Below are 25,713 nucleotides of genomic sequence, written 5' to 3' on the forward strand. Positions count from 1 at the left end.
TTACGGGATAGGAACTAGAGCCGCCGGAACTGGCTGCACTCAGGGCAAAAAGTGCCAACAGTCACTGTCGTTATTTTGGGTGATACATTAATTTATTTTATTTAGTAGTGTAGTTAAAAGCTGCTTCTCTTGCATAATATACACAATTTTGCTGACAAAAAATCAAAATAAGTGTTGTTTATAAAGGGCTTTATAATAAAAAGAAACAAGAACAATAATGTAAGTTTCTTTAAATCTCAGCTTCTAGATCAAATACCGTTTCAGTAGATTCAAACTCGTGAAAATATGGATATTTTTTTATATTGCGAAACACACTGCTAAAAAATAATAGATACGCGAAAATAATTTTTTGAAAAATGATATTTACGTATGAACATACCAAAAAAACTATGAAGAAGAAATGTTGTACGGAAATGTGGTATCTTAGAAACATTTATATAAAGGGTGTCCATTTAATGTCTTGGTGCTGGATTACGGCTAAGCCTTGAAACGGAAGAAATCTTTAATAGGGGGAATGTTCATTAAGTTAAAGGAGCCACTTTTTAAAATTAGTTTGGTTGATAGAGGGTGTCCCAAAAAAGCGTCGTACATAATTATTTTTTTTTTTTAAATGGACCTACCTATATTTTTTACAGATATGGGAGTCCCATTTGACTTTCTCTTTAACCCTAAAGCAGTTTTCCCCTAAAATGCAACGTTGCCTAGTTATAAAGAATTTTTCAATCATCAAAAATCAATGTTTCACTCAGATATTAATATTCACAATCGAAGTTTTTTATCTTTCTAAAAAATCTATGTGGAGTCCTTGGCTAAGTTCATTTTATCTTTTGAAATTCCTAAATTTCTTTTTTTATTTAGGGTGATCAAAATCGTTACTCAAATAAAAACATTTTCAATTAATTTTTTTTAAATGGAACATCCTGTATCTAGTAACTCGTTTTAATAAAACATTCTTTTATGTTTAATTTGATGTCAATAAATTTGCCACTATCTCTGTTTTCTCAAAATTTGTTTTTAAAGGAAAAATGACTTATTTCTTTCAAAGGCATTGCAACGTTTAATTTTACTTAAGAATTATGAGAGCATACTGGAAGTGTATAGTATAAAAACAAACTAGAACAGAAACAGTTTTAAATGAAAAAATCAAATTGACATTTACCAAGTCGGTTAAATCCGAAATTTAGAGTCACAAACAAACACGGACTTGCAATTACAGAAATCGCCTGTAAGAAAATGCCAAAAGAAAAATAAATATCAGTCCCATCAAATTTACTTACATTAAGGATTCACCAAAAACAATAACAACATTAATTAGCAATATTACAAATAATTCTATCACAAAAATTGCTCAAAATATCTAAGATTTTGCTTCAAACACAAATTAGCCGTACGTGCAACAGATCTTACTAACTACACGAAGCGTGGAAGGCGTAATATGTCTAAAAGAATCTTGTATACGCTTCATCATATCATCCCTAGTAGATTTCTACACTTCCCCACAAGAAGAAATCCAGAAGCGTTAACTTCGGTGACCTAGGACACCATCCAGTGGGACCTATCCAAGTTTAATAAATATGTATACAAAAGGTAATTTTAATAACTAACAATAGTCTCAGTCAAAGAACTTATATCATATATCAGATAGTAGTCTAGGGATGGACGGAATAATCAGCAGGATATTAATTAACCCTTTTATTGTTTTAACCTTACAACACATAGTTAATCCAATCTTTAAAACGGAAAAAATGCCAGAACACTTTAAAGTCTCCTTAATAACTTCAATTTATAAGGCCGAATCACGAAATAAAATTCAAAATTATCGACCAATCTAATCGTCGAGACAATATGGATTTTTAGAAGGCAGAAGGACCACCGATGCTATAGGTTACCTCAGAGGTCGCCCAAGGCGTTGACGATCATGAAAAGTTGATAGTTGTTTTCATGGACCTTGCTATGGCTTTCGATACAGTGTCTCACCAAAAGCTCGTTGATGTTCTTGAACATTATGGAGTGGGAGACATTATGTTGGAAGTCGTTAAAAGTTCTTTATCCTCAAGAAAGCAATGCATTAAAGTAAATAACAATTAAAGATCCCCAAGAATAATTAAAATTGGCGTTCTTTAAGGGAATATTATGGAACCTATTCTTATCATTACCTTTATAAATTCATTACTTAAACTAATTTTAACTTCTTGCAGTATTTGCTGTTTATGAGGATATAACTTATGAAATTTAAGTATCTTTCTTATTGATTCATTCCAGTATATTTGAATATGTTATATATATTGTATATATTATATAATGAATATTTGATTTCTTTGGACATGTTAAAAATGTTGTTTTCTTAATAAACAGAGAGGAATTTTCTAAAATGTGGCTTGCTATAATATCATTGGAATGCATTTGAAGACCACAGGGGAAAAACGTGTTAAGTCACTTTTGTCGTTATCTTGCGCGTATATAAATTAGTCATTTGGCAGTCGTTGTTTATATCTTCGGCAAGTAAGGTTAACGATACCCGCGTAAAAAAGGTTTTGTTTGATATTGCCGTTAGTAAAAACCAATACAATGGACAATAATAATTTGAGTGATTGTAAAGATCATGAGATAAAGCCAGTAAGCACAAAAAAGAGAAAATGTACGGGTCGGGTAAGAGATGCTACCAAGCTAATGAGGCTTCAGTTACATGTAACAGATGTTTTGAAAAGATAACTGCAGATGAAAGAATGGACATTGTACGAAAGTTTAATCTAATAAAAAGTTGGAATGATCAAACAGGCTATTAAACAGGTCTAATTTCTCTTTGTCCAGTGGCTCAGCGCCGACCTCGATTACCGGAAGATGAGAGTGTCCTGAGAACTTCAACGTTTTATTACAAGGTGCGTATAGTTCGTGAGAATGTAGCAGTTGAAGAGCGAGTTTGCAAGAATGCGTTTGTTTCTCTACATGATTTAACAAGACGTAGAATAGAAACCATACAAAAGAGTCTCCAGATGAGTGGAACTGCACCTATTGATAAACGCGGCAGACATTTGAATAGAAGACACAAACTAAGCGTTGAAACTAAAAACAAAATTTTAGAACACATTTAAAGTTTCAAGGCTAGATTAAGCCACTACAGTCTTAATAAAACTAAGAGAATTTATTTATCTGCCGAGTTAAATGTGAAAAAAATGTATGATATGTTTAAAGAAAAATTTCCTCAAGTTAAGGCTATTTATGAAACTTACCGCTCCATATTTTGCAGCAAGTTTAATATATCCTTTGGATAACTCCGTAGTGATACTTGTAGCTTCTGCGACCAATTAAAAGTACAGATTGATGCATGCCAAGAGGAGAAGGGCATTAAGGATTTGATGTTTCAACAAAAACTACATCTAGCGAAAGCCGAGGTATTCTACGCACGTAAAAAGCAGGCCAGGTTGAGGAGTCGAACAAAGGCAGACACAGAAGCAATATGCATGGATTTCGGAAGAAATTTTCCCATGCCGAATTTATCCACGAATGATGTGTACTACAGCCGGCAGTTATCATTATTTTCATTTATTGTACACAAACTCTCAAGTATTCTTCTATGCTTATCCTGAGACAGTAGGAAAAAAGGACGCGAACGACGTCATTTTTATTTGATTATATTACCTTAAAGTTACCTGCTGAAGTTAGAAATTTACAGATATTCTGTGATTCGTGCTCCGGACAGAATAAGAACTTTCCAGTGTTCAAATTTTTACATGTACTTAGTCCATCATCGTTCCAAGCTTGACTCCATTGAAGTCACATTCCTCATTCGAGGTCACTCCTACATGGAATGTAATAAGGATATGGGGATCTTAAAACACATAGAAACCGCTCGTTTAAAGCCCGCACCATTTCTTGTTGAAAAAGTTGATCGTTATATGATTAGAAATTGGACAGATTTTCTATCTACAATGTATGTGAAAAAATGTACTTTCGCCACACGTTCATCCGGCAATTAAAAATTACCAAGGAACATCCTCGCTTAGTTTTTTATCGAGATACTTACAATGGTCTTTGGAACTCGTCAATTATTGTACCTCCAAGAAAAAAGAGAATCACTGGTCCGCCGCTACCCGACGGCCAGTTTTACCACCCACCAGTCGCAACTTTTGGTTAGTAGGCTCGTTTTAACTTTTGCAACAATTTAATTATCAGTCATTTTTTTTATACAGATGATACACCTATCCCTTTGGAAAAATACAAGGACCTGCAGAAGTTAAAAAAATTTTGCACCCCAGAGAGTCAGCTTTTTTATTATAATTTAAAACACAAGTAGAGACAATTCCTTGGCTTGGTGAGTTATGGTTGATTGTCACTAAATTACATGCCTAATTAATACTTAGTTTTTTACAGCTTTTTTCAGTTCATCCCATAAGAACCGAACCCAGAAGAGAAGTTTTATTTTTTTCTATTATAACAACCATTCTTTTATAAATACCTACATATAAATAAAATAATACATTATACTTTATGTTTGGTAAATAAATAACAGAGTATAAATAATTATTTAAGCAAAATTTCAATATAAATTAATCAATCGCCACTGACTTAGCAGTTTGTTTCTTTCATTGTATAAGTATATACAATGAAAGAACGTGCTAAGTCAGTGACATAACACCTTTTTTCCTAGTATTCGGAGTTTACTAGTATTCGGAGTTATTCGGGTTTGAAACTTCGACACATTGTGGTGAAGTACCAGTTTGATATTATATTACAAAATGTCATTGAGGACATAGAGCAAGGTCATAGCTTCAATATGATGGCAAATAAATAACCATTTTGCAAGATGTGTAATTATCGTAGCGTTTCTAACCTTAAAATTCGTTTCCTGTCAAAAAATAGAAAAATGACTTGGCACGTTTTTCCCCTGTGGTCTTCATTTTTGGAGAGCTTCAAGATGATGTATCATTTGACCATAAGGCAAAGGATGAAGCTTGTACAAAGAGGTCACCCTGTATATACTTTCCATTATAATGGTTGATTTTTCTTATGGGCGCCATAATGGAATTTTAAAATTTTTAAAAATAGCCCTTTTAATTACCTTTTCGACAGTGATCACACTTGCATTTCCAACACGTAATTTTGGTAATAGCTTTGCGAAATAGAGATATGTATATAATATTATAAGGGTGACCTTAAATCCTTATTCGAAAAACAAGATACCTCATTGAAAAGATAATTAAAAGAGCTATTCAAAACTGCAAATGGTCAATATAGCGCCGACGAGGAAAAACAAAGTTGATAATGGCTCTCCAAAGACAGAAAGCCATATTTAAAATTTAAAGGTGTCATCGTATAAGCGAGAAAAAGTTGTAACAATAAAGTATTCATTTAATAAATAATTTTATTATATATTTTCAAATAACTCCAGAAAAAATTTAAAACGATTTTGCTAAATTTCAGTTTTTTCTAAAATTTTTAAAATTTATAATATTTTCTTATAAAAGGAAACTATATTGCGCAACTTTCCTTTAATTATATCACCCGGTATCTTCTACCGTTTCCAAGATCCATACTGCTTATCCTTATTTGGGACATCCTGCATAACCGTGATGCGGCGTCTTTAAACAAAATTTTTTTCTTAATAAATTTCTAGTTTTAAGTATAGTGGTAACAGCTGATAATTAAGGATTTGCCTGTATCGCAACTTAAAATGTGCCCTATTTTCCATATTTTCTCGAATGCTATTAACATCCCCCTAGTTTCAGTTAAAGGCATTTATTTTTTTAATATTTTCCATCCAAAAAAGGTGTACTTTACAGATCTCACTAGGCTACACAGTTTTTCGGATATTTAATCACATGACAAAATGGGTTGTTACATTTTACAAAAAATTATTAACTTAGAACTTACATTACCATAGATAACTAAGTCGTATGACTTATTTCAATTGTTCTTTATATTTACGTGAAACGTACTTATATCTTAAAATTTGTCCCACATATTTTTTGTATATTAGTTTTTAGTAAATTAAGTGCAACAGGCTTTTTATTTAAAAACTTGATCCTCTTGAACACAAAATGAGAAAACATGATGTTTGTTATGAGTTAGTTATTTTATTGGGTATTACTGTTTTGTTGCTGGATCACCAAATTGTGTTGTGTCTCTGCTGCTGGGAACAGCAAGGGTTATTTGTGGACTGTATTTTCATAGGTGAATTAAACAATGTCCATCGTGAACCACTTCTTTATTTAAGAAATGCACTTAATATATAAAGAAGGTGGAGGGCTTATTTGACGGCATTAGTAGTTGACAACAACGTGCCACGTTCACCTTTCCTCTCCGCCAAGAGCTTCTGACTTCGACGCTGTCAAAACGATTGAGGTGTTTAATTAAAGTAAACCTTAACAATTACGTCACTTATAGCAAAAATCAATTTAGAAATCACTATCTCACACGCTCAAAAATTGAAATCTTTTTCTTTTCAATTTTTGAAAAAGGTATTATATAGTAAGAGATTTGAAAGATAAGTATATTTTGTTTATATTTTTAATTTAATTTAATTTTACTTTAATTACCTTGATAACGGTAGTAGATATAACTACCGAAACCTTGGTTAAAATTAGGTATTTTTTTAAAATTAGGTCTTCTCGTTGTTTTTATCTATTTTTAATTTTAATATTCATAACAAAGTTAGGTAGGATATTGAAAAGAAGAAACAAGCTCAGAGATTAATAGATTAAACCTCAGCTCCCAGGTATATAAAAAATCTATTATACCTCAAGTAAATTATTGTATTTAAAACTAATTGAACTTAAATTAAATTAAGTATATCGAACGGTATCATTATAGATTTCAGTTCATACTTCATATTTCTTTTAAATATGTGAATAAGTCTATTTTCTTCTTCTTTTAAATTTTTGAGCGTGTGAGATAGTGATTCCTAAAGTGATTTTTGTTATAAGTGACGTAATACCCAATAAAATATGTAACTGATTATGAATTCATCACAATAATACAGATTTTAATCATGTTTTTTGTTGGCATTATAACGTGTATTAAACTTTGTTGGTACTTTTATACAAAATAGCTTTTTCTATATATTTTTTATTAATTTTTGTCTCAAAAACATATTTTGGTAAATAATTAATTATTTGTTTATCAAATTTAACTTGTAAGAAAATTCAAGTCTGCATCCTTAAGTACATCATTCATCACTTGACCACCTAAATGACACCACTGTTTGTTGTATGTTTAAAAAAAAATAAAAACATAGTTTGCAGCATCATCCATGTCTAAAAAAAATAACCAACACGGCCGCGTAGCCGGAGATTCCAGCATCGCTGAAAACCTCAGTTAAAGAAGCCAAGTCCAAGCAGCTTAAATAAGTCGTTCCTAGATTTGCTGCTTCGGTAGCACCATACGGTGAACGAAACTGATAGGCAATCAATAGTCGACTAGATACATTTTAAAACACAAGATTGCGTACCTTCCCAAATATTCGAACAACGCTAGTAGGTTCAAAAATAACACTGCAGTAACTAGCATTCTTAATACGTTTAAGAACCACTTAATTATTATTGCTAGAATTGTCATTTTAACTCAGTATATTTAATAGATTTATAAACATTGAAACTCCGATATGTTTGCATAGTAGATACCTTGTTCATATTCTTCAAGTATTTTGAAAGTACACTCAATGAGTCACAAGCAGAATTTACCAACCGACGAGATTGCCAAACAATTTGCGTATTTCTGTTGATCTTGATTTTTGCTGATTAAGACCAATAATTTGAGAATAAGAGAAAATTACTCAAGTCGATAGTCAAAGCAAGCAAATAAGTAACATTTGAAATAATAAAATAATAAGAATTTACAGTAAAAAAACCCGAATAACCTAAATTGCCCTTAAACGGGATAAACTAATAAAAACTATATCATACTATATTGCATTTCATTTAGTAGCTAAAACTACTAAATAAAATGCAAGTAGAACTGAAAGAACGAAAGCAACGTAAGAAATAAATGTAAGTATAAATTAACTATTAGACCTGAACTCTAAATAAAAAGCAAAACCGTGCAAAAATAACCAATGTCTTACTTATAACATCATTGTAAGCCGGTTGACACCAATTTAAAAAGAAAAATTGAATGGAAATTCTGAATCGTTCTGTAACCGGATAAAATGCAATTAAACGCACATATTACGTATAAATTTCAAGTATTATCCAATGTTAATAAACGTTTGCCTTAAAATAATTCTTTGAAACGTCGAGTATAAACAAAACTTTCACTTATGGGGTAATTGGTATTTCCACGAGCCATTCTCCTAAATAAATGTTAGCAGCAAATATGTTTCAAATTTGCTTTAGTATTTCAGGACATTTTATACTGATTATTACACTTTATATTAAAACTAGGATTTATCTAAATAATGAAAAACAATTATTTTCTGTCTGTAAAAAATGACCACACGTACTTTTTTCGTAGAATGTCTCAGTACCCACTTTTACTTTCTTAAGGATCCCCCCCGTCATACAAAATAAAACCTCAAGAAGTGCAACTAAGACGATTGATTCTCAGTTCATTAAGTTTCAGTACATTTTCAACAATGAAATACTACTATAGTATACTAGTTTTGGTTGTACTAGCTAGTATAGCGCTAGCTCAAAATCCATACACTACAAAATACGACAATGTGGATGTAGATCGGATTTTGAAAAACGACAGGGTGCTGACTAATTATATTAAATGTATGATGGACGAAGGGCCGTGTACAGCCGAAGGAAGGGAACTTAAAAGTGAGTAATACAAGTTTTTACCTTAATTTTTAAATCTAAGTAGTATTCTGATCAAATTTCTTATTACTTTTAAATATTTCGTAGCTTTTTATCTTCATTTGTTGGACATAACTGACCTTATTTTTAATAGGACACCCAGTGTCACTTCTTATTCAATAGATATTATATATTTAGTATCAACATTATTTAATTTTCAAGGCAGAATTGCTTGAAGAGCAACATGAGTATTTTAAAATTTTACATAAAATAGGTACATAACCGGTTTTCGAAATATGTTTTTTAATTTTTTAAATCGTTTGCTTGTTCCTGGCTTTCTTAAATAGGCTTGAGTAATGACGGTTAAATGGATAAAGTAATAATAAAAGTTTGTACTTTTTGTCCAAACTATATACAGCTTAATATTATATCAGACCAACGCAACAGCCACAACATTGATTAATATAGATTAATAATACAACATGTATATATTAATCTAAATTATGTTCTTATCAGTTAATATCAAACTGAAAGCTTTGATCTAAACGCAACAATAAATAATAGAAAAATTTAATTAGAAAAAGAAAAAATAGTTTGTTTGGCTTAATACGATCAAAAATATTAAAATAAGTGATATTCAAATTATGAATGTCTATGTTTTTATTGCCACTGTCATTATTTGCTTTCTTTTCTTTTCTTATACTCGTATCGTATTTACCATTACTAATAATTTTTTTTAGAATCAGCTTCTATGCCCAATTTTTTATATTTTATAATTTTTATTAAGTCCGCTTTTCTAATGCTTTAAACGTAATATGAATTGCGTGATAGTAAAGCAGTAGTAAGAAAATACTATTTTCTATGCTATTAAGCCATATTTTGCCTATTCAAAATTCAAACTCGATCATCTACAATCAAATTTCATATTTTAGAATTAAATATTTTTCTTTGGCGTTATTTTTATTATAATAAAGCTGAAAAAGGCAATATTTTAGGAAATATTTTTTAAAAATATTAAAAGAGGTCTGTAAAAGATTTACTTTTAAAATTTTATACAATAATAAAAAAAATTATATATAATAATAGATAATTTGGAATGGGAAACTTCAATATAAATACCATTTTGACTGCGACCAAAGGGCGCTTCACGTTGCAATTGATACAAATATTTTGGTTTTTGGTGTTCTAAGACGTACCGGAATATACAAATAATTTTGAAATTAAAAAGTGTCATACTTAAAAGAAAATTTTATTTTTTATCTGCTTGGTAAAAAGCTTTAAATTATATGAATAATAATTATTTAGTAGTAAATTGTAATTTAAAACTAAATTTTATTTATAATTTACAGTTATATTTGTTTGTTTCATTTGCACCAGTCAATTTTCTGCAGGTACTAATTTTTCATTTGGTTCACTAACAACAAGTGTTGCATTTATTATTTAAAGTAAATTTATTATTATACTTTCTAGTAATTACTTAAAATCTATTAATTATGATTGAAAAATGCCTTAATATGACCACAGACTAAATAGTTGAACTGTTAATTTTATATACTCTGTTAATTAATAACGAGATAATTTCGTGAAATGAAGATTTTTTTAACATGTGCACCTTTTGTTTTATGTAGGTTAATATAACGTACACAAAAAATATGACTAAAAGTATAAGGTTTTTTATGATACATAACGTAAAAAAATCTAGAAGAAATCCACTAGGCATTAGCTGACCAAATTTCATCGTTAAAATTTTTGTATTCAAATAAATAAAAATAATTTTAATTTTTTGAATGGTTTTTGTAATCATAAAACTTCACAATCTTATTCCATCTGTGTTCTCTCAAAAATAATTGTTTAATAAACTATCATCCTTTTCTAAAGAGGTAATTTATCGGTATAGAGGTATAGTATCGGAGAAATTCTTATGACAAATCTGATATCGGCCTCTCGCTGGGCAACGTAAGCTGTTAATAATTTGGCATTTTCATATGGCTAACTTGACCAATGAAAATGGTAGGACGGTGTAGCTAAATAAAGGCGGTAAAATCAAATTTTATTTGATTAGATATTCCATTATTGTATTAATTAATGGCAATAACTACAGAAAAAACCTACTCAAAAACGTGACTGATAAAATTTAATTTTTCATGGAATAATTTCTAGCAGGAAACGTTTTCATTTAGGGTTGGAGACATGGTGCTTAAATAATACAGAGATGGGAATCCTTTTTAAATAAAATTTGATGGCAGAATCAAAACACTATTCAACATTAAATAAGTTAATCTATTATGCTTTAATAAAAATAGTGAAATAACAAAACAAAGGCCTCCATAAACTTTAAGTGACGTTCTCATAAAATATATATAATTTTATATGCGATACATATTTCACTCCTATCGAATCATAATTAACCGTAAAAAAAATCAAAAATTTTACACAAAGAATGCTTACAAAATATGATAAAAATTTTATCTAGAACTACATCTACACAGATCACCTCACATCTAAAAAATATGGACAAAAATACATAAAATAAAAAAATAATAAATATTAAGAAACTCACAGCTATCTAAGAACTTACTTAATATAGAAAAAACAATGCGCAGTGCAGCTACTCTCCCAAACCATGTATAATATACATAATATATTATACAGCGATGTCCTTCTCCCCTCTTATCTTTTGAACGCGTTTATATAAACTTTTGAACTTTGGCATACATCATTAGAAACCTAAATACTACTTTTTAGCTTCTAGCTCATTTTGCAAAACTTCAAAATGACGGCGGGGCGCCATTTTAAAAAATGAAATTAAATAGAATTGGAGGTCATACGGTACATCCTTTGAAGGCTCCCACTGAATGCTTTATGATTCTAGTAATATTAAGTCATTACTTCTACCCATAGCAAAACAACAGCCTTTCAAAATCTTATGTTTCGCATTTTTTTCCGAATTTTTAAAAAATAATTAACCTTAAGGTAACAAAGAAATGTAACTATTTCACTACAAAAGATGTCAAAAATGTGCACTATCAACTTCAAGATAGAAAAATAATCTATTGAAGAACTCTTCACGAACATTTTAGAATGTGGCAACAATAATATTCCGACATGCATCAATTATTCTTTGACATAGATCGAAGATAAATTCTGGCTGGGTGACGTACACCTTCATGTTTTAAGTAGCCCTATAGAAAAAAGGTCTAGAGGTGTAAGATCGAGCGACCTGGCTGGTAGGTAGGCACTCGACAATCTACCGATTAAGGTAAGTATTAATCAAATATTCTTTAAACTCCATTCTTGCTAAAGTGAGGCGGATGGGACACCGCCTCACTTGTTGCAAAACTGTTTCCAACTCAAATTGAGACAATGAGGATTGTCTTCCATCATCTCAAGGATTAGTGGTTCTACTGCATTTTCTAACATGTTTAAGTAAAGGTCCCGTGTTAAATTTCAATTCAAAATCTACAAACAACAACACACCTACAAATAAATTACACCTGAACAGGTGTAGTAAAATAAAAATGCGAAAAATAAGATTTTGCTATGGGTAGACGTAATGACTTAGTATTCTAGGACCATAAAGCATTCAGTGGGAGCTTGGCGACCCGCCGCCATTTTGAAGTTTTGCAAAATGAGGTAGAAATCAAAAAGTAGTATTTAAATTGCTAATCATGTGTGCCAAATTCAAAATTATTATATAATCGCATTTAAAAGATATAAGGGGGAGGGGGGGGGGGGAGAATTAATCGCCGCACTATATATATATATATGCTGTTCTACTAAAATAGTAATAGAACGCTAATATACAGGTTGTTACAAAAAACAGAATGAGATGCTGATCCTTAAGAATGTCGATCCCTAAACATTTTAAGAAGACAAGTTAAAGTAAAGCTTTGTCCTAAACTTCTTAAGTTTTGAGCTACAAAGTGTTGAAAGTTGTAACTTTTACAACCAAATTTAAAGACCCTGTATGAAATGTTTAGAAAAGATTTATTATTAAAATACCACTAAACTTCTAGAATTAGAGTTGTTATACTATAATGGTTAAATAATGTACATATGTTTATATTTTTACATATGTTTACAAAATAAATATATATTTTTTTACTAATAAATTGATCATGCATAAAAATGTTTAATTTTTTTCCGTGGTAATGGCATGTCGAACGAAAAATGGTGAAGAAATCCAATTTGCCCTAAAGTAAATACGGATTATAAAAATAGTTTTTATTTTAGGGCAAAGCATTATATTTTAGATATTTTATGATAGGTCACATTAACTTTACAAAAATATCCTACATCAAAAAATGGCTGTTGATACTTGAGTGTGTGTGCTAAATTTCATAAACATATCTTGGAAGTTAATAAAGTTATGACGAAGAAACGATTTTTTCTTAAGATATTAATACTCTGTAGCTCAAAACAAAAGGGGCTTAAGACATAGCTTTATTTGAACTTTTCTTTTTAAAATCACCTAAGGATTAACACCCTGAAGGATCAGCATCTTATTCTGCGGCACCCTGGATGATATAATATTCAAAAAAAACTGAACTACAGCTGAAGGGATAAAATCTAAATAGAAACAAATTCTTTATTTGTTTCTGTTTAGATTGAAGTCGGGAAATCTAGCTGGTTAGCGTATTCATTCAAAAATTGCCTACGAGTTAAAGTGCCTACGAGTGAGTTAGTGCTAAAATGGACAGTTGCACCCTCGTGCATTATCCACATTAGCCGCATTGTCGTCAATGGAACATTTTGAAGTAATTTGGATAAGGTTGTTCCTAAAAAAATTATTTTTTTGTCAACCTCTAGGAGAAAAAAAAGCGCACCAATTTTTAAGTCCCCAATTATCCCTCCACAAACGTTAAGAGAAAAACGTTGCTGATGTCTCGATTGAATAAAAGCATAAAGATTTTTAACCTGCCACTGATGAATGTTTTAGAAGTTAATTATACCGTGTAAATCCCGATTCGATCCCGATGACGTCATTTTGTTTGGCCATTTCAAATTAATAGTTTTTATTTAACCATAAAAAATCATCAGATAAAAGCATAGCTCGGCTGGGTTTTATAATGACTTTTTGTCGGTACTCCATTGTGTTTTCAAGAATTAATTATAAAATATTAGTGGACCATAATTTTTAATAAATAAGGGCATGATTATTTCTCAAAAATATCTGTCTGATAAGAAGTTATACTGAAACAAATTGAATTTTGAAAATGATTAAATGGTAGTATAAAAAGCTTAGATACTGGAAACATAGTTCCGCTTTATGATAATTCTACTAATTAAAAAAAGCAAAGACGACCGATCATTCGAATTAAAATACTGATTAGTCTTTAATTTGGTTTCTATTTCAAGTTTCAACTTTTTTACATTAAAATTGGTTTAATATAACCATTTAAAAGTATTGACTAGTCATTCAAAACATTAAGAGATATTTATTTCGCGGTAAATTACACGTTTCTCACGAATTACATTTTTATTAGTATATGAAATGGTGATTTTAAGAAGTAGTATAACAACTCGTGTAGAAAGGCGTTATATTGACTTATGTATATTGATATTCTCGTTTCACATAAATAGAAAATTTCACACTCGGTAGAAGTCGCTGCCTTTTCCTTATACCGGGTGACACAGGAAAAAGGGAACACTTAATAACTTTTTTACTTTTCAAGATAAACAAATGAAATTTGGTATATCGATAGAATAGTTATAAGAGCATCTTTTGACATATTGTATTGTTTACCATCACTGTTGGTTTAACAGGAAGAGACGATAACTTTCTTATTTTAAATAGACACTTATTATATTATTACGTATTTCGATATATATACAAAATAATATTCTGAAAACAATGATACTCTATTTGCGACTTTTTGTTTTATACTCGTAAAAAAATCATTTTTTCAAATTTTAAAATAAAAAAGTTGAAAATTTTAATTTTTATCAAGTAATCACGGAAAAATAGTTTTCATTGCATTTTATGACTTAAATCGTTTACACGCCTATTTAAAATGTCCAAACCATTTTTTTTTGCATTTATTTTATTTTTTTAAATACTACTTTATTGGCAACAAGTACTTTTGAAATACAGTTTCTTATTCCTAATAATTTGATATGATTATTTTTTAAATCGATTGATATATAGGCCCATAAGAAGAAAAAAATCCATTTAAAATAAGAAAGTTAGCATCTCTTTTCTATTAAACCGGAAGTGACGGAAAACAATAGAATCTTTCAAAAAATGTTCTTAGAACTATTCTATCGATATACCAAATGTCATTTGTTTATCTTGAAAAGTAAAAAAGTTATTAAGTGTCGATATATATATATATATATATATATATAGATCGACGATCTAGATGGATAACTTTTATATTCATATAGATGGCCTTAACGGCGGATATTAACAAAACGACTTTTATTGCTATGATGCAAGTTTGTGCGAATGACTAGAGTAACATATCGTCGCTAATCTTACCAAGGGGCGAAAGCGCCATTTTTTTCGTTTTGGAGTCAGGTCCATCAAGTGATCAGATTTAAAGGTATCTATGATCTAGCAAACTGGTGAACGTCCATCTATAGCAGTTCCCGTAAACATCAAAATTGTCTTATAGGCGTAAGCTACACTAAATACATTATAGGATATATAGAAGAGGCGAACATGCACAAAATGGAGTTTCGCCTAATTGTCAGATCTCACAATAGTAATATTGGCTGTTATGCCTACATCTTTCTGTAGCGCAGCCCATTTTTACTGTAGTTAATAGTAGTGTTTTGAGAAAAACGGTTGTGTTAAATTATTATCGTGAATTAGACGATCGTGGCCTTCGTGAAGTATACCTTTTTTCAGATGGTTGCAGCGGTCAGAACCGCAACACGATTGTTTTTACTATGCTGCTGCATACAATAGCAAATTTGAAAAACCTTAAAAAAATGCGTTTACATTTTTTTGAAACAAACCACGGTCAAAGCGAGGGCGATTCGGCCCATAGCTCAGTATCAACAGCTATGTCTTTGGCCGGCGACATCTTTATACCTGCTCAGCTTTCACCTCTTCTAAAATTTTAAATCCCTTTCTGAAAAAATTCGTATAAAGTCGGTTAGAAAATTCGAAACAGGCGAGGATGTCGATTGGACGAAAGTAAAGGAGGTTATGGTAGACAAAGACAATATTTCACAACTTTTAGTAAAGAAGAGTCACCTTGCTGAAAACTACTTTGTATTGCCACTTAAAAGAAATACGCTTGAAATCATGATATCTCAGCCTATACCTCTTTCAAACAAAGACTTGATAAAACTCTCTCGAGATAAGTACAATGATCTTATTAGTTTATGCACAGGTCTTACGCCGGTTGTAAAAGATCCAATATTTCAAAAATATTTTAAAGATCTTCCGCATGAATAAACAGCCAAATGTTTTTAATTTTAGTATGTTTCGATTTTTTTTTGTGGTTATCCTCTAGTATCTACTGTTAAAATGTGTATGTTTACTTTTAAAATATTATTAAATTTTTGATGTATAGGAGTTGCTATTCTTTACTTCGTTAGCTTTACTGAAACTAGTTGTTACTGTTAAGTTGTATTAACAATATTTTTTCATAAATCTACCTTTCATAACGAATAAACAAATACCTGAAAGAGCGGTTACATGTTTTATTTAATTTGAATATTAGTATAATAGAACAGGCGAACATCCAATATAACATTCAAAAAATCTAACCAATGGGCGAACGTCCATTTGGGTCAATTTTAGATGTAAATAAATTATAGTATTCAAATTTTACACATATATTTAGTAAGCATGTATATTGATCTACGTAACACCATAGACAGTAAAATAATTAACAAACTATTTAAAAAGTAATCGTGTTCCAAATAGGACCTATTTTCTTTAAAACGCTTTCCTGTAAAATTAACAAATTGGCGCTTTCGCCCCTTGGTAAGATCAGCGACGATATACAATATAAATATTTTTTTTTAGAAACTCTTCCGGATGCCTTGGCCAGCGGCTGCTCAAAATGTAATGATAAACAAAAATCTACAACAGAAAAAGTTATAAAGCACTTGATGAACAAACGAACAAAAGACTGGGAAAGACTCTCGAAAAAATATGATCCTCAGGGTGTTTACAAACAGAAATATGAACACTTGTTAAAGACTGTTTAAGAATACAAAATTGTAGTTTTATTTTTTTAATATATACATTATAAAGACTTAAGTTTAGTTTTCTTGATTGTCGCCATACTTCCGGACCAACTCATTCCAGACTGCTGGATACTTGTTCTGGACGAACCGGGTTATTCGTTTAGCATTCGCAAATTGTTTATTGTCGCAGGATTTGCAGTTTTTTCCTATGACTTCGGGCAAGAAACCTGTAAAAAATAGATAAGAACTGTATATAGTTTATAATTATAGTAAGTTTTTTTGTAAACATCTCGGTCTTAAAATGAGTTATGGATATGAAAAACTGGTTCAGAAAAAAAATTTGAACAAATATATGACTTTTGGTAACCTGATAAAGGTACTTTCACTACACATAAAACAAAGATACTCTTAAAATAAATATTTTTAACTTATATATTTCACTAAATTAAAAATTTAGAAATCTGTTACAAAAAATGCCTTAAAAAGTTATCTGGGCATTTAACCAATATTATAAAATTCTGTCAGTGGGGAGCAAACATTTTTTTTATTACCCTTGCCGTTAGGCATAGGGAAAGACTCTATTAGCGCAGAATTTGTATTCCACACGTGTTTTAGACTTTGCTTTTTCTACAACTTTTTTTATGACAAATTTATTTTAGTGGTATACCTATTTGACTGTAGTTACATCAACCTATGTTTTAAATGATGTCAATTAGATTGCACTGTATAAAAATCTAAACAGACCATGCATATTTATTTGAAAGGTTTACTTTTTCATATTCAGTGACCTTAATTAATGATTTGAACTATGAGTTTTATATGGCTCCAGAGGTCATTCCGAAACAAGTAAAGAAAACAATATTCGCGTACTGATTACGGAATAAAGGTAGGTATTCCTTTATCAAAGAGTCTAAACTATGTGTGTGAATTCTAACAAGAAACACGGGTTTTTTTTCGAGTGTTATAGTGTTATATGGATTAATGTGTATATGTATTAGGTGTTATAATGAATATACAATTGTAATTTTTTTGTATGAAGTTTTATAATTCAATTCCTAAATTATTGACTAACAAAAAGCAGTGAAAACGATACTATTAACAAAAAAAAGTTCAGTGCATTCCATAGCATTCCTTTTTGTTGGCTGTTTTCATAGACATACCATAGATGTGCTATTTTAGTATCAAGACTAAGCAGCAACAATTGCTATGGAGGGTGATGAACTAAGTTTTATTTGGGTGAAATGTAAATAGGACTAAATTAATGATTTTAACAACTGTGATTCTTATTTAAATAGAATTGGTAAAAAATGTGCCAGAATATCGCTGTACTTCAATAAAAAGGAGATTTCATAGTATTAATTGCAAAGATACCTTAAATGGCTAGATTGCTAGAGGAAGTGAAAAAAGATTTAAATGCTCTAAAAAACTCGTCGCAAATTTCTTCATAAGCAAATGTTCTTCAAACTCAACTTATTCGAACTTGTGATATTATCATCTACCCATTATCACCAATAATCCTTATGCGGCTTAAACAAGCACATAGTGTAATGATCAGTATTCCTTCTTTACTTAAAGGCAGTAAAAGCCACCAGATTTATAATTGGGTATAAGATATTTTAAGGGAACAAAACATGGAAGTTAAATATATACTGAAAAGTAAGTTGAAAGTAAGTAAACTCTTGAGATGACAATTCGTAGTTAGAATAAATTAATTATAAAAGCAGAAATATTTATATTAAAATACCTAAGACTATCAATACCGTCAGGGATTCATTAACTCTCAATTGTTAAATACAAATCGTCCACGTTCTGGTTGTAGGAGGTCAATGAAAGACAACGCCTTTGCCCTCTCAATTCTTAAACGCAATCCACAGCTTAACAAGTATTTAAGTTACTTTTGTCAATTACCATCTCCAAGAACTTTTTAAGCTATACTCTCTAATATACCTTTCAATTGTGGACCAATCAAACCAATTGTGGAACACCTCAAATTGCAGGCAAAGTCTATGAGTGAACTACACTGACCCACAAAATTAACCGGACAATGAAAATTTGGTTCAAATTCAATCCTTAATAACTTTTTGAGTATTGCATCGATTTTGATAATATTTTGCTTCGTTTTCCTAGTTCGAGGCCGTTTTATTAACATAATTTTTGATATCGAAGCTACAAAAATTTTTAACTGATTTGTTGTTATACAAGGTTTATTAAAAAGTTGAATTTTACTCTAAACATTTAAACATCCCGTGGAAAAAAAATCACAACCGAATAATGATTCTTTCTGCTGAATTTTCAAGCTCCATCTTTTCTTAACAACTTGTTTTTTTATTCATTCTGATATCTGTATTCTCAAAGAAAAAGGAATGGCTTAAAGGAAATAATGCAATAATGCTTTAGTAGCAAGAATTTCTAAAAAGACTGCAGTTAATAAGTTGGCTGTTATGACAAAAGAAGTATGTAGAAGATTCCATGGGACCATGGCATGTGGATATCAGCATATGTTGCATATGCAGTCACATTTTCCCTAACTTATAATAGGCACACTAGAATAAATGCACAGGGTACAGTGAGAATTTTCAATTTCCTGAAGTGGGATTAACAACACTCTCTGTAGCCCAAACGAGCAATCACCCTCACACATCTTCTTTGTAATGCAAATATCTTAGACATGTGCACCAAGTGCCCCCAGCTGATAAGACAGTATGTCAGTATAGAGTGAAAACAGCTGAAATAAGCAATCCTGAGTGTGTCCATTGAGACAGAGACGGTAAATTACGGATAAGGAATATGCATCTTGATAATTTGGATGACAACTCTTTAACGTGACGCAGCCAGGTTAAACCACCTTCAAGAGTGACACCAAGGAAATTTACTGTTACATTCGAGAAATGCAAGAAAGAACCAATTATTTTTTCTCTTCGAGATAAAAATAATCCACTGGGTTTTGGTCTCATTCAAACGTAATCTGTTTAAAACAGTCCAGTCTTACAAGTTTGCACATGACTCTTGAGATATGCGAGAAATATTTGCTTCACCAGCATCAGCAATTAAAGAAGGAGTCATTCGCGTAGAAATAAAATACGGAGCCAGTATCGCAAATAGAGAGATTGTTGACGTAAACTAAGAATAAAATAGACCTCAGAATGGAGTCTTGTAGAACCCCATGTTTCAGTTGTGAGCCCTGCGATTCACATCCCCCAAATAAAACATCCTGACTTTTATCATATAGATAGGACCGAAATAAAGACTACTGGCTCCAAATTTGTAGTAATTCAATATTTCTAGAAGAATATCATGCTCAACACAATCAAAGGCTCTCGATAAATCATAAAATGGGGCATAAGAGTGTACGCCACCCTCAAAGCCCTCAAGCACCTTCTCACACAAATTCTGAACAAGGAATTTAGTTCAAAATACCCTTCAATCTGTGTCTTAAGCAGAGGTTCAAAGATCTTTCAAAATATAGGAATTAGCGAAATAGGGCGATAATTTCAAGTATAAACTTAGGCCCCTTTTTATGAATGGAAATTACCTTGGCAGTTTTAGGGCAATTAGGAAAAACTCCTGATGAAATTGCCAAATTGATTAACTTTGTTAGTGGTACCATAATCAAGTTTTTTATGGTTTTTATAAGTCTACTGTTTAGATCAAAGGAATCCGTACTTTTACTATTTTTCAGACCATTGATCACCTGACGAACTTAATCATGGCTCACCTCAGTAAACGAAAGGTCGGGTCCACAACTGCCTGTCAAATAATCCGAAGGATTGTGATGACCCGAGGGAAGCGACTCTTTCAGTTTAGTAGGAACATTAACAAATATTTCATTAAAGAAGCAGACATTGATTTGGCCAGGCTCGGTTTCTTTAACATTAGAGTTAACAAGAGTTAACAACTTTATCACTTTCCACATAGTTTGGGACCGATTACTTGCCTGATTGATAAATTTATCATTTAAATCAATCTTTTTAACTCCGATTTTCCTACGGTATCTACTTCGGTAAGTGCAAAAAGTTTCAGAGGTGTGTTAACCTGTCTCAAGAAACAAAGCATGTCTCTCATATGAGGACTGAGAGAATCATCAAACCATTTTGATGCCGCTGAGCGTTTGGCAGTACTAGCTGACTTAGACTTCAATGGGAAACAGTTTATGTATGCAACAATAATAGAGTCGACAAAGCAATTAAAAGAGAAGTTTACATTGTCGTCAATGACTACATTTTCCCAGGTAAAACCCCCAAACAATACGGTAAAAATTAAATAAGCCTTACTCCGTGATGGGTCTATAACAGATACGAGTAGCATTACCCACCCCAAATTGAAAAGAAATTTGCAAATGATCTGACAAAGAGATGTTACATATTTTCACATTATAATTCTGGATAGAAATATTTGTGAAGACATTATCCTACAATTAACTTCCCTTGTAGCCCCATTTACTGCAGGATGTAGTCCAAAACTAGAAAATTGCCTTTGCAATTGCCTGCTGCCTTGACTTTTTGTTCACTTTCATCTTTTCTTAACAACTTGTTTTTTTATTCATTCCGATATCTGTATTCTTAAAGAAAAAGCAATGGCTTAAAGGAAACAATGTAATAATGCTTTAGTAGCAAGAATTTCAAAAAAGATTGCAGTTAATAAGTTGGCTGCTATGACAAAAGAAGTATGTAGAAGATTCCATGGGACCATGGCATGTTAAAAAGATTGTTTGTCAACGAATTAGAGAATTAATTTTGCTGAATAGTTTTTGGTTTTTGAAGCGTTTTTAAAGTTATTTTTGAAAGTGTGTTTTGGAGCTATTGGGTAAGCGATACGATTAAAATTTACGAGCCTAGAAGAAGCAGAAGCCGTTGTTCTACAAGACTATGGTCGTCCGATTAGGTATATTGCAGAAAGGCACGCAGTACGGTTGGCGATACAATACAAAGGTTCAGACAAACGGGTTCTTATTCAAGTAGAGCTGGACAGGGAAAACGATGCCAAAGAAGCAGTTGAGAATTGATATTTTCGTCTTTGAGTTCTTCGAGAGCAAACAGCCTCTGCTCCAGCTTTGGTAAGAAAATTGGCAGATGTTCACGGTACCTTGGTTTCACCTAATACCGTACGAAGAAGGTTAGCGGATCAGAATTTAACATCTCGTGTACCTACTATAGGTCCTCTATTAGATGCGGATTATTGAAGACTGCGCCTGGAGATTCTCTACACTCCAATTTGGATTTGACTACACCCCAAATTGAAAAGAAATTCGCAAATGATCTGACAAAGAGATGTTACATATTTTCACATTATAATTCTGGATAGACATATTTGTGAAGACATTATCCTACAATTAACTCCCCTTGTAGCACCATTTACTGCAGGATGTAGTCCAAAACTAGAAAAGGGGGTCACCAACCCTCTGAAACTGACTGCAGTAACTACCTTAATATAAGTGCCTTAATAAGCTCAAGGAGAAATATTTCAATTTTAATGACACTTTCTAGCAATAAAGGTTAGTGTTGCAGCCCGGCAACTTAGCCACTCTATGGCAGTTGGCCTTGACTTTTTGTTCATCAGGTGATTTAAAATCTGAAGCAATTCACACTGTTGGGTTTTGTCATTTGATGGATAATTTATTTGATTATATGATAATAACTTAGCTTAACTCCTTAAGCTAGTTATTAGCTCAACTAGCTTAACGCCTCATAATTCATTAATAGCAATTGAAAGCAATATGCATTATCGGTTGATTCACCTCATTGGGAATTACGGTCTGACATGTTACTAAAATTAAAAAAGTGGAATATAATTGATGGGGACCTAGGAAAATTAAGTAATCGATTTAAATTTGTACAGGGTTAACAAATTACTATAAGCGCAGTTATGCTTTTATGGAAAAATTTACAAGAAATGTGATTTAAATATTTAAATCTTAGGAAACTTAATCAAGATCCTATTGAAAATCTTTTTGGTCACATAAGGCAACATGGTGTTTCATCCTAATTATTTACAATTTGTTGCAGCATTAAAAACACTGTTCATAAATAATCTTAGTTCTCCAATGTCAAAAAGAATTAATTGTGAAGATGATTTTTGAAAAGCAATTGGTAATTTTGGGGAATTTTTACACCACTATTCTTCTGATTAACCAGTAAATAACTTAGACATTGATATAAATTCAACACTTGATGAATTAGACATGACTTCCAATATGGATAAAATTTTGTTAGAAACTAACTATGCTACACCTTATATGGCAGGTTATATTCTAGAAAAATTTAATTTTAAAAATTTGCACTCAAATGACATAATAGAACAGCACTTATTTGTCCAATTTAAAGAAAATGATGATATTGCACAAAGGTTAACATATCCCTAAATTAATTTTCTTTAATTGATGTAATATATTAGAAGCCGCAGTTCTCTACATATTTGTGTTCTGTGATGTAAACCGGTTGAATGTGATGGGGCGATATAAGCTGTATTCGATTCAACGCCGGTTTTGGTTCTGGTTGACAGCTATTTGACGCTATTAACAGAATATTTGACGTATTTGGTTACAAATAATGACGTCAACGCATAACCAATACCAAACCACCCGAATGCAATGGTTCTGCTGTTTTTTTATTGGTTATGGTTCTTGCTTTATTTATGTTATGTTTCAAATACACAGGCTAATATTAAAACTTTACTTTTAACTTTCATGCTTCCAGAGAATTTGGCTGATTCTCAACTCTTTTTATTGTTGCAACATCAAAATTTTCAGGATTTATACCAAACTGAGCAAGGGCCACTTTGCTCATTGCCACCTGTCTTAAATAGTCAAGTGTATATCATCATCTAAAAATTAAAAACAAAATACTTACTAATTTAAAGGGCTATTAAATAAATTATTGAGTAATAAAGGCCCTGCATTTATTTCTGCAGTATAGTAACCGAGAGTAATATGATGTATGTAGTTTTTATTTACTTTAGTAAAAAAGAAATACCAAAAAAGCTACCAGTAAGAAGTAAATGGCAAGTAGAAATATCAGCCTCTATAACTATATAATATATGGACTTATCGTTAATTAAAAAGTGTACATTTTCCATTTTATCTGGTTTAATATAAATACTCTTTAATTATTACTACCGTGTGGGATCTTATTATTGTATATTCAAATTCAAATAAAAAAATTTTATCAATAAAAACAATTTTGTCTTTTATCTCCTGTTTGCTAACAAATCCAAACCAAATCAGATAACCACCTCGCCGGTCTGGTTCGAGATATGACAGACCAAAAGTAAACAATGACGTCATTAAATGTAAAACGAATACGGTTGGTATCACTTCGGTTAACCAAAACCAGAACCAGCGTTCACTCGAATATAGCTATAGTCTGCCACCCAAGATAGCCGATTGATTCTGATTGACGTAATTTTTGACGTACATCAAATATGACAATAGTGACGTTAATGACATTTTAACTGTCGTATTTGACGATTGTCTTTTTTTATTTGTCTTTTCTTTTGTTCTCTTTGTGTGGAAGACAACTGACAAGCCAGTCCTTATGATTTTTTTCCAATTTAATGTTTTTAAGTAATGTTATAGCTTTTTGTAGTTTTTTTGAGTCATAAGTTGAAGAATTATTTTACAACATCCAATCATTGTGCACCTTCATAGAGCAGGAGACCGATAAATTTCAATTATGACATACCTAAATGTTTTCTAATAATGTTGAGGTGCAATCTGGATGTATTATACATTTTCCAGGGTATAATTATAGATTCAATCCTATTTTGGACATATCTCACTGTTCTCAATTTAAAATTTTTTTTTTACAATTCAGTTTTAATTCTTGGACCTCCACTGGGAAAATGTCAAGTATTTTCTATTCTATGTTATTGAGATTAAGATATTCGTGCAAATATCCTTTATGTAGTAGTTTGTGTATTAGTAATACCAGACAGTCACAGAAATCATAGATTTTTTAAATTTCCATTAAATCCATCCTTACAAAAATCTTGGAGGAAGATCTGTCATGTAAGTCTGACTAAACATGTCACTAATTATCGAGTTTGCTCCAAACATTTTTCTGGTTCTGATTTTAACAATACACATAATCCTGTGCAACTTAGATGGGATGCTGTACCATGTTCACCACATAAGAATGTGTGTGAAGCTAGCGTCCGATCGATATCCAGCAACCAAAATCGAGAACGCAGCATATGCCGGTTGCCAGCGACCAATTTATAGTCCGCGCTCCCTGTTATTTAATCAATATAATGCCCGTATCTCCAAAAATTCCCAAGGGATTTTCATAATTTTTTGTCCAGATATTAACAATGAATACCTAAATCGACTGACGATGGTCTCAAACCTCTACAAACTAAGGTTTTGTTGTGAAAATTAATTAAAAAGTCAAATGGTAAAAAAATTAAAAAGGCTCTAACTCCCAAAATTCCCAAAGGATTTGGATAAAACTTTTTTTTATAAAAGATAATAAATATCTAAATTGATTTTAGATGGTTGCAAACCTCTACAAACGAAAGTTTTTTGGTAAAAAATTGTTGAATTTTTAGATGTACAAAAAAAATTTAAAAGCTATAACTTCCAAAATTCCCAAAGGATTCGAATAAAACTTTTTCATGTAATTACTAATAAATATCTAAACCGATTTCGGATAGTTGCAAATCTCTACAAACGAAAGTTTTTTGGTAAAAAATTATTGAAATGTTAGATGTAGAAAAATATAAACAGCTATAACTCCCAAAACTCCCAAAGCATTCGAATGAAACTTTTTTATACATTTAATAATAAATATCTAAATCGTTTTGACATGGTTGCAAACCTCTACAAACAAAACTTTTT

General features: G+C 31.2%; 2 protein-coding genes across 2 annotated transcripts in view; one reads left to right on the forward strand and one right to left on the reverse strand.

Annotated features, from left to right (window-relative positions):
- The first annotated feature begins 8,518 nt into the window (after positions 1 to 8,518).
- LOC126750130 (ejaculatory bulb-specific protein 3-like) lies at positions 8,519 to 16,951 on the forward strand. Its single transcript, XM_050459639.1, has 2 exons — positions 8,519 to 8,759; positions 16,720 to 16,951. The coding sequence occupies exons 1-2, from the start codon at positions 8,570 to 8,572 to the stop codon at positions 16,902 to 16,904; spliced, it is 375 nt and encodes a 124-aa protein (XP_050315596.1). The 5' UTR covers positions 8,519 to 8,569; the 3' UTR covers positions 16,905 to 16,951.
- LOC126750131 (uncharacterized) overlaps positions 16,895 to 25,713 on the reverse strand; it is a 39,501-nt gene continuing 30,682 nt past the window's right edge. The window contains exon 2 of the mRNA XM_050459641.1: positions 16,895 to 17,110. Within this exon, the coding sequence (XP_050315598.1) occupies positions 16,959 to 17,110 (152 nt within the window). The 3' untranslated portion in view covers positions 16,895 to 16,958. The remainder of the gene's footprint in view (positions 17,111 to 25,713) is intronic.

This window comes from Anthonomus grandis, chromosome 2, assembly GCF_022605725.1.
Source record: "Anthonomus grandis grandis chromosome 2, icAntGran1.3, whole genome shotgun sequence".
NCBI lineage: Eukaryota > Metazoa > Arthropoda > Insecta > Coleoptera > Curculionidae > Anthonomus > Anthonomus grandis.

What these genes read in the sequence shown, in the direction of transcription:
- LOC126750130 (XM_050459639.1), top strand. Translation starts at nt 8,570, where the DNA reads ATGAAATACTACTATAGTATACTAGTTTTGGTTGTACTAGCTAGTATA. An exon ending in CGAAGGAAGGGAACTTAAAA is followed by an intron (nt 8,760 to 16,719) that starts GTGAGTAATACA and finishes ATTTTTTTTTAG; the next exon opens with AAACTCTTCCGGATGCCTTG.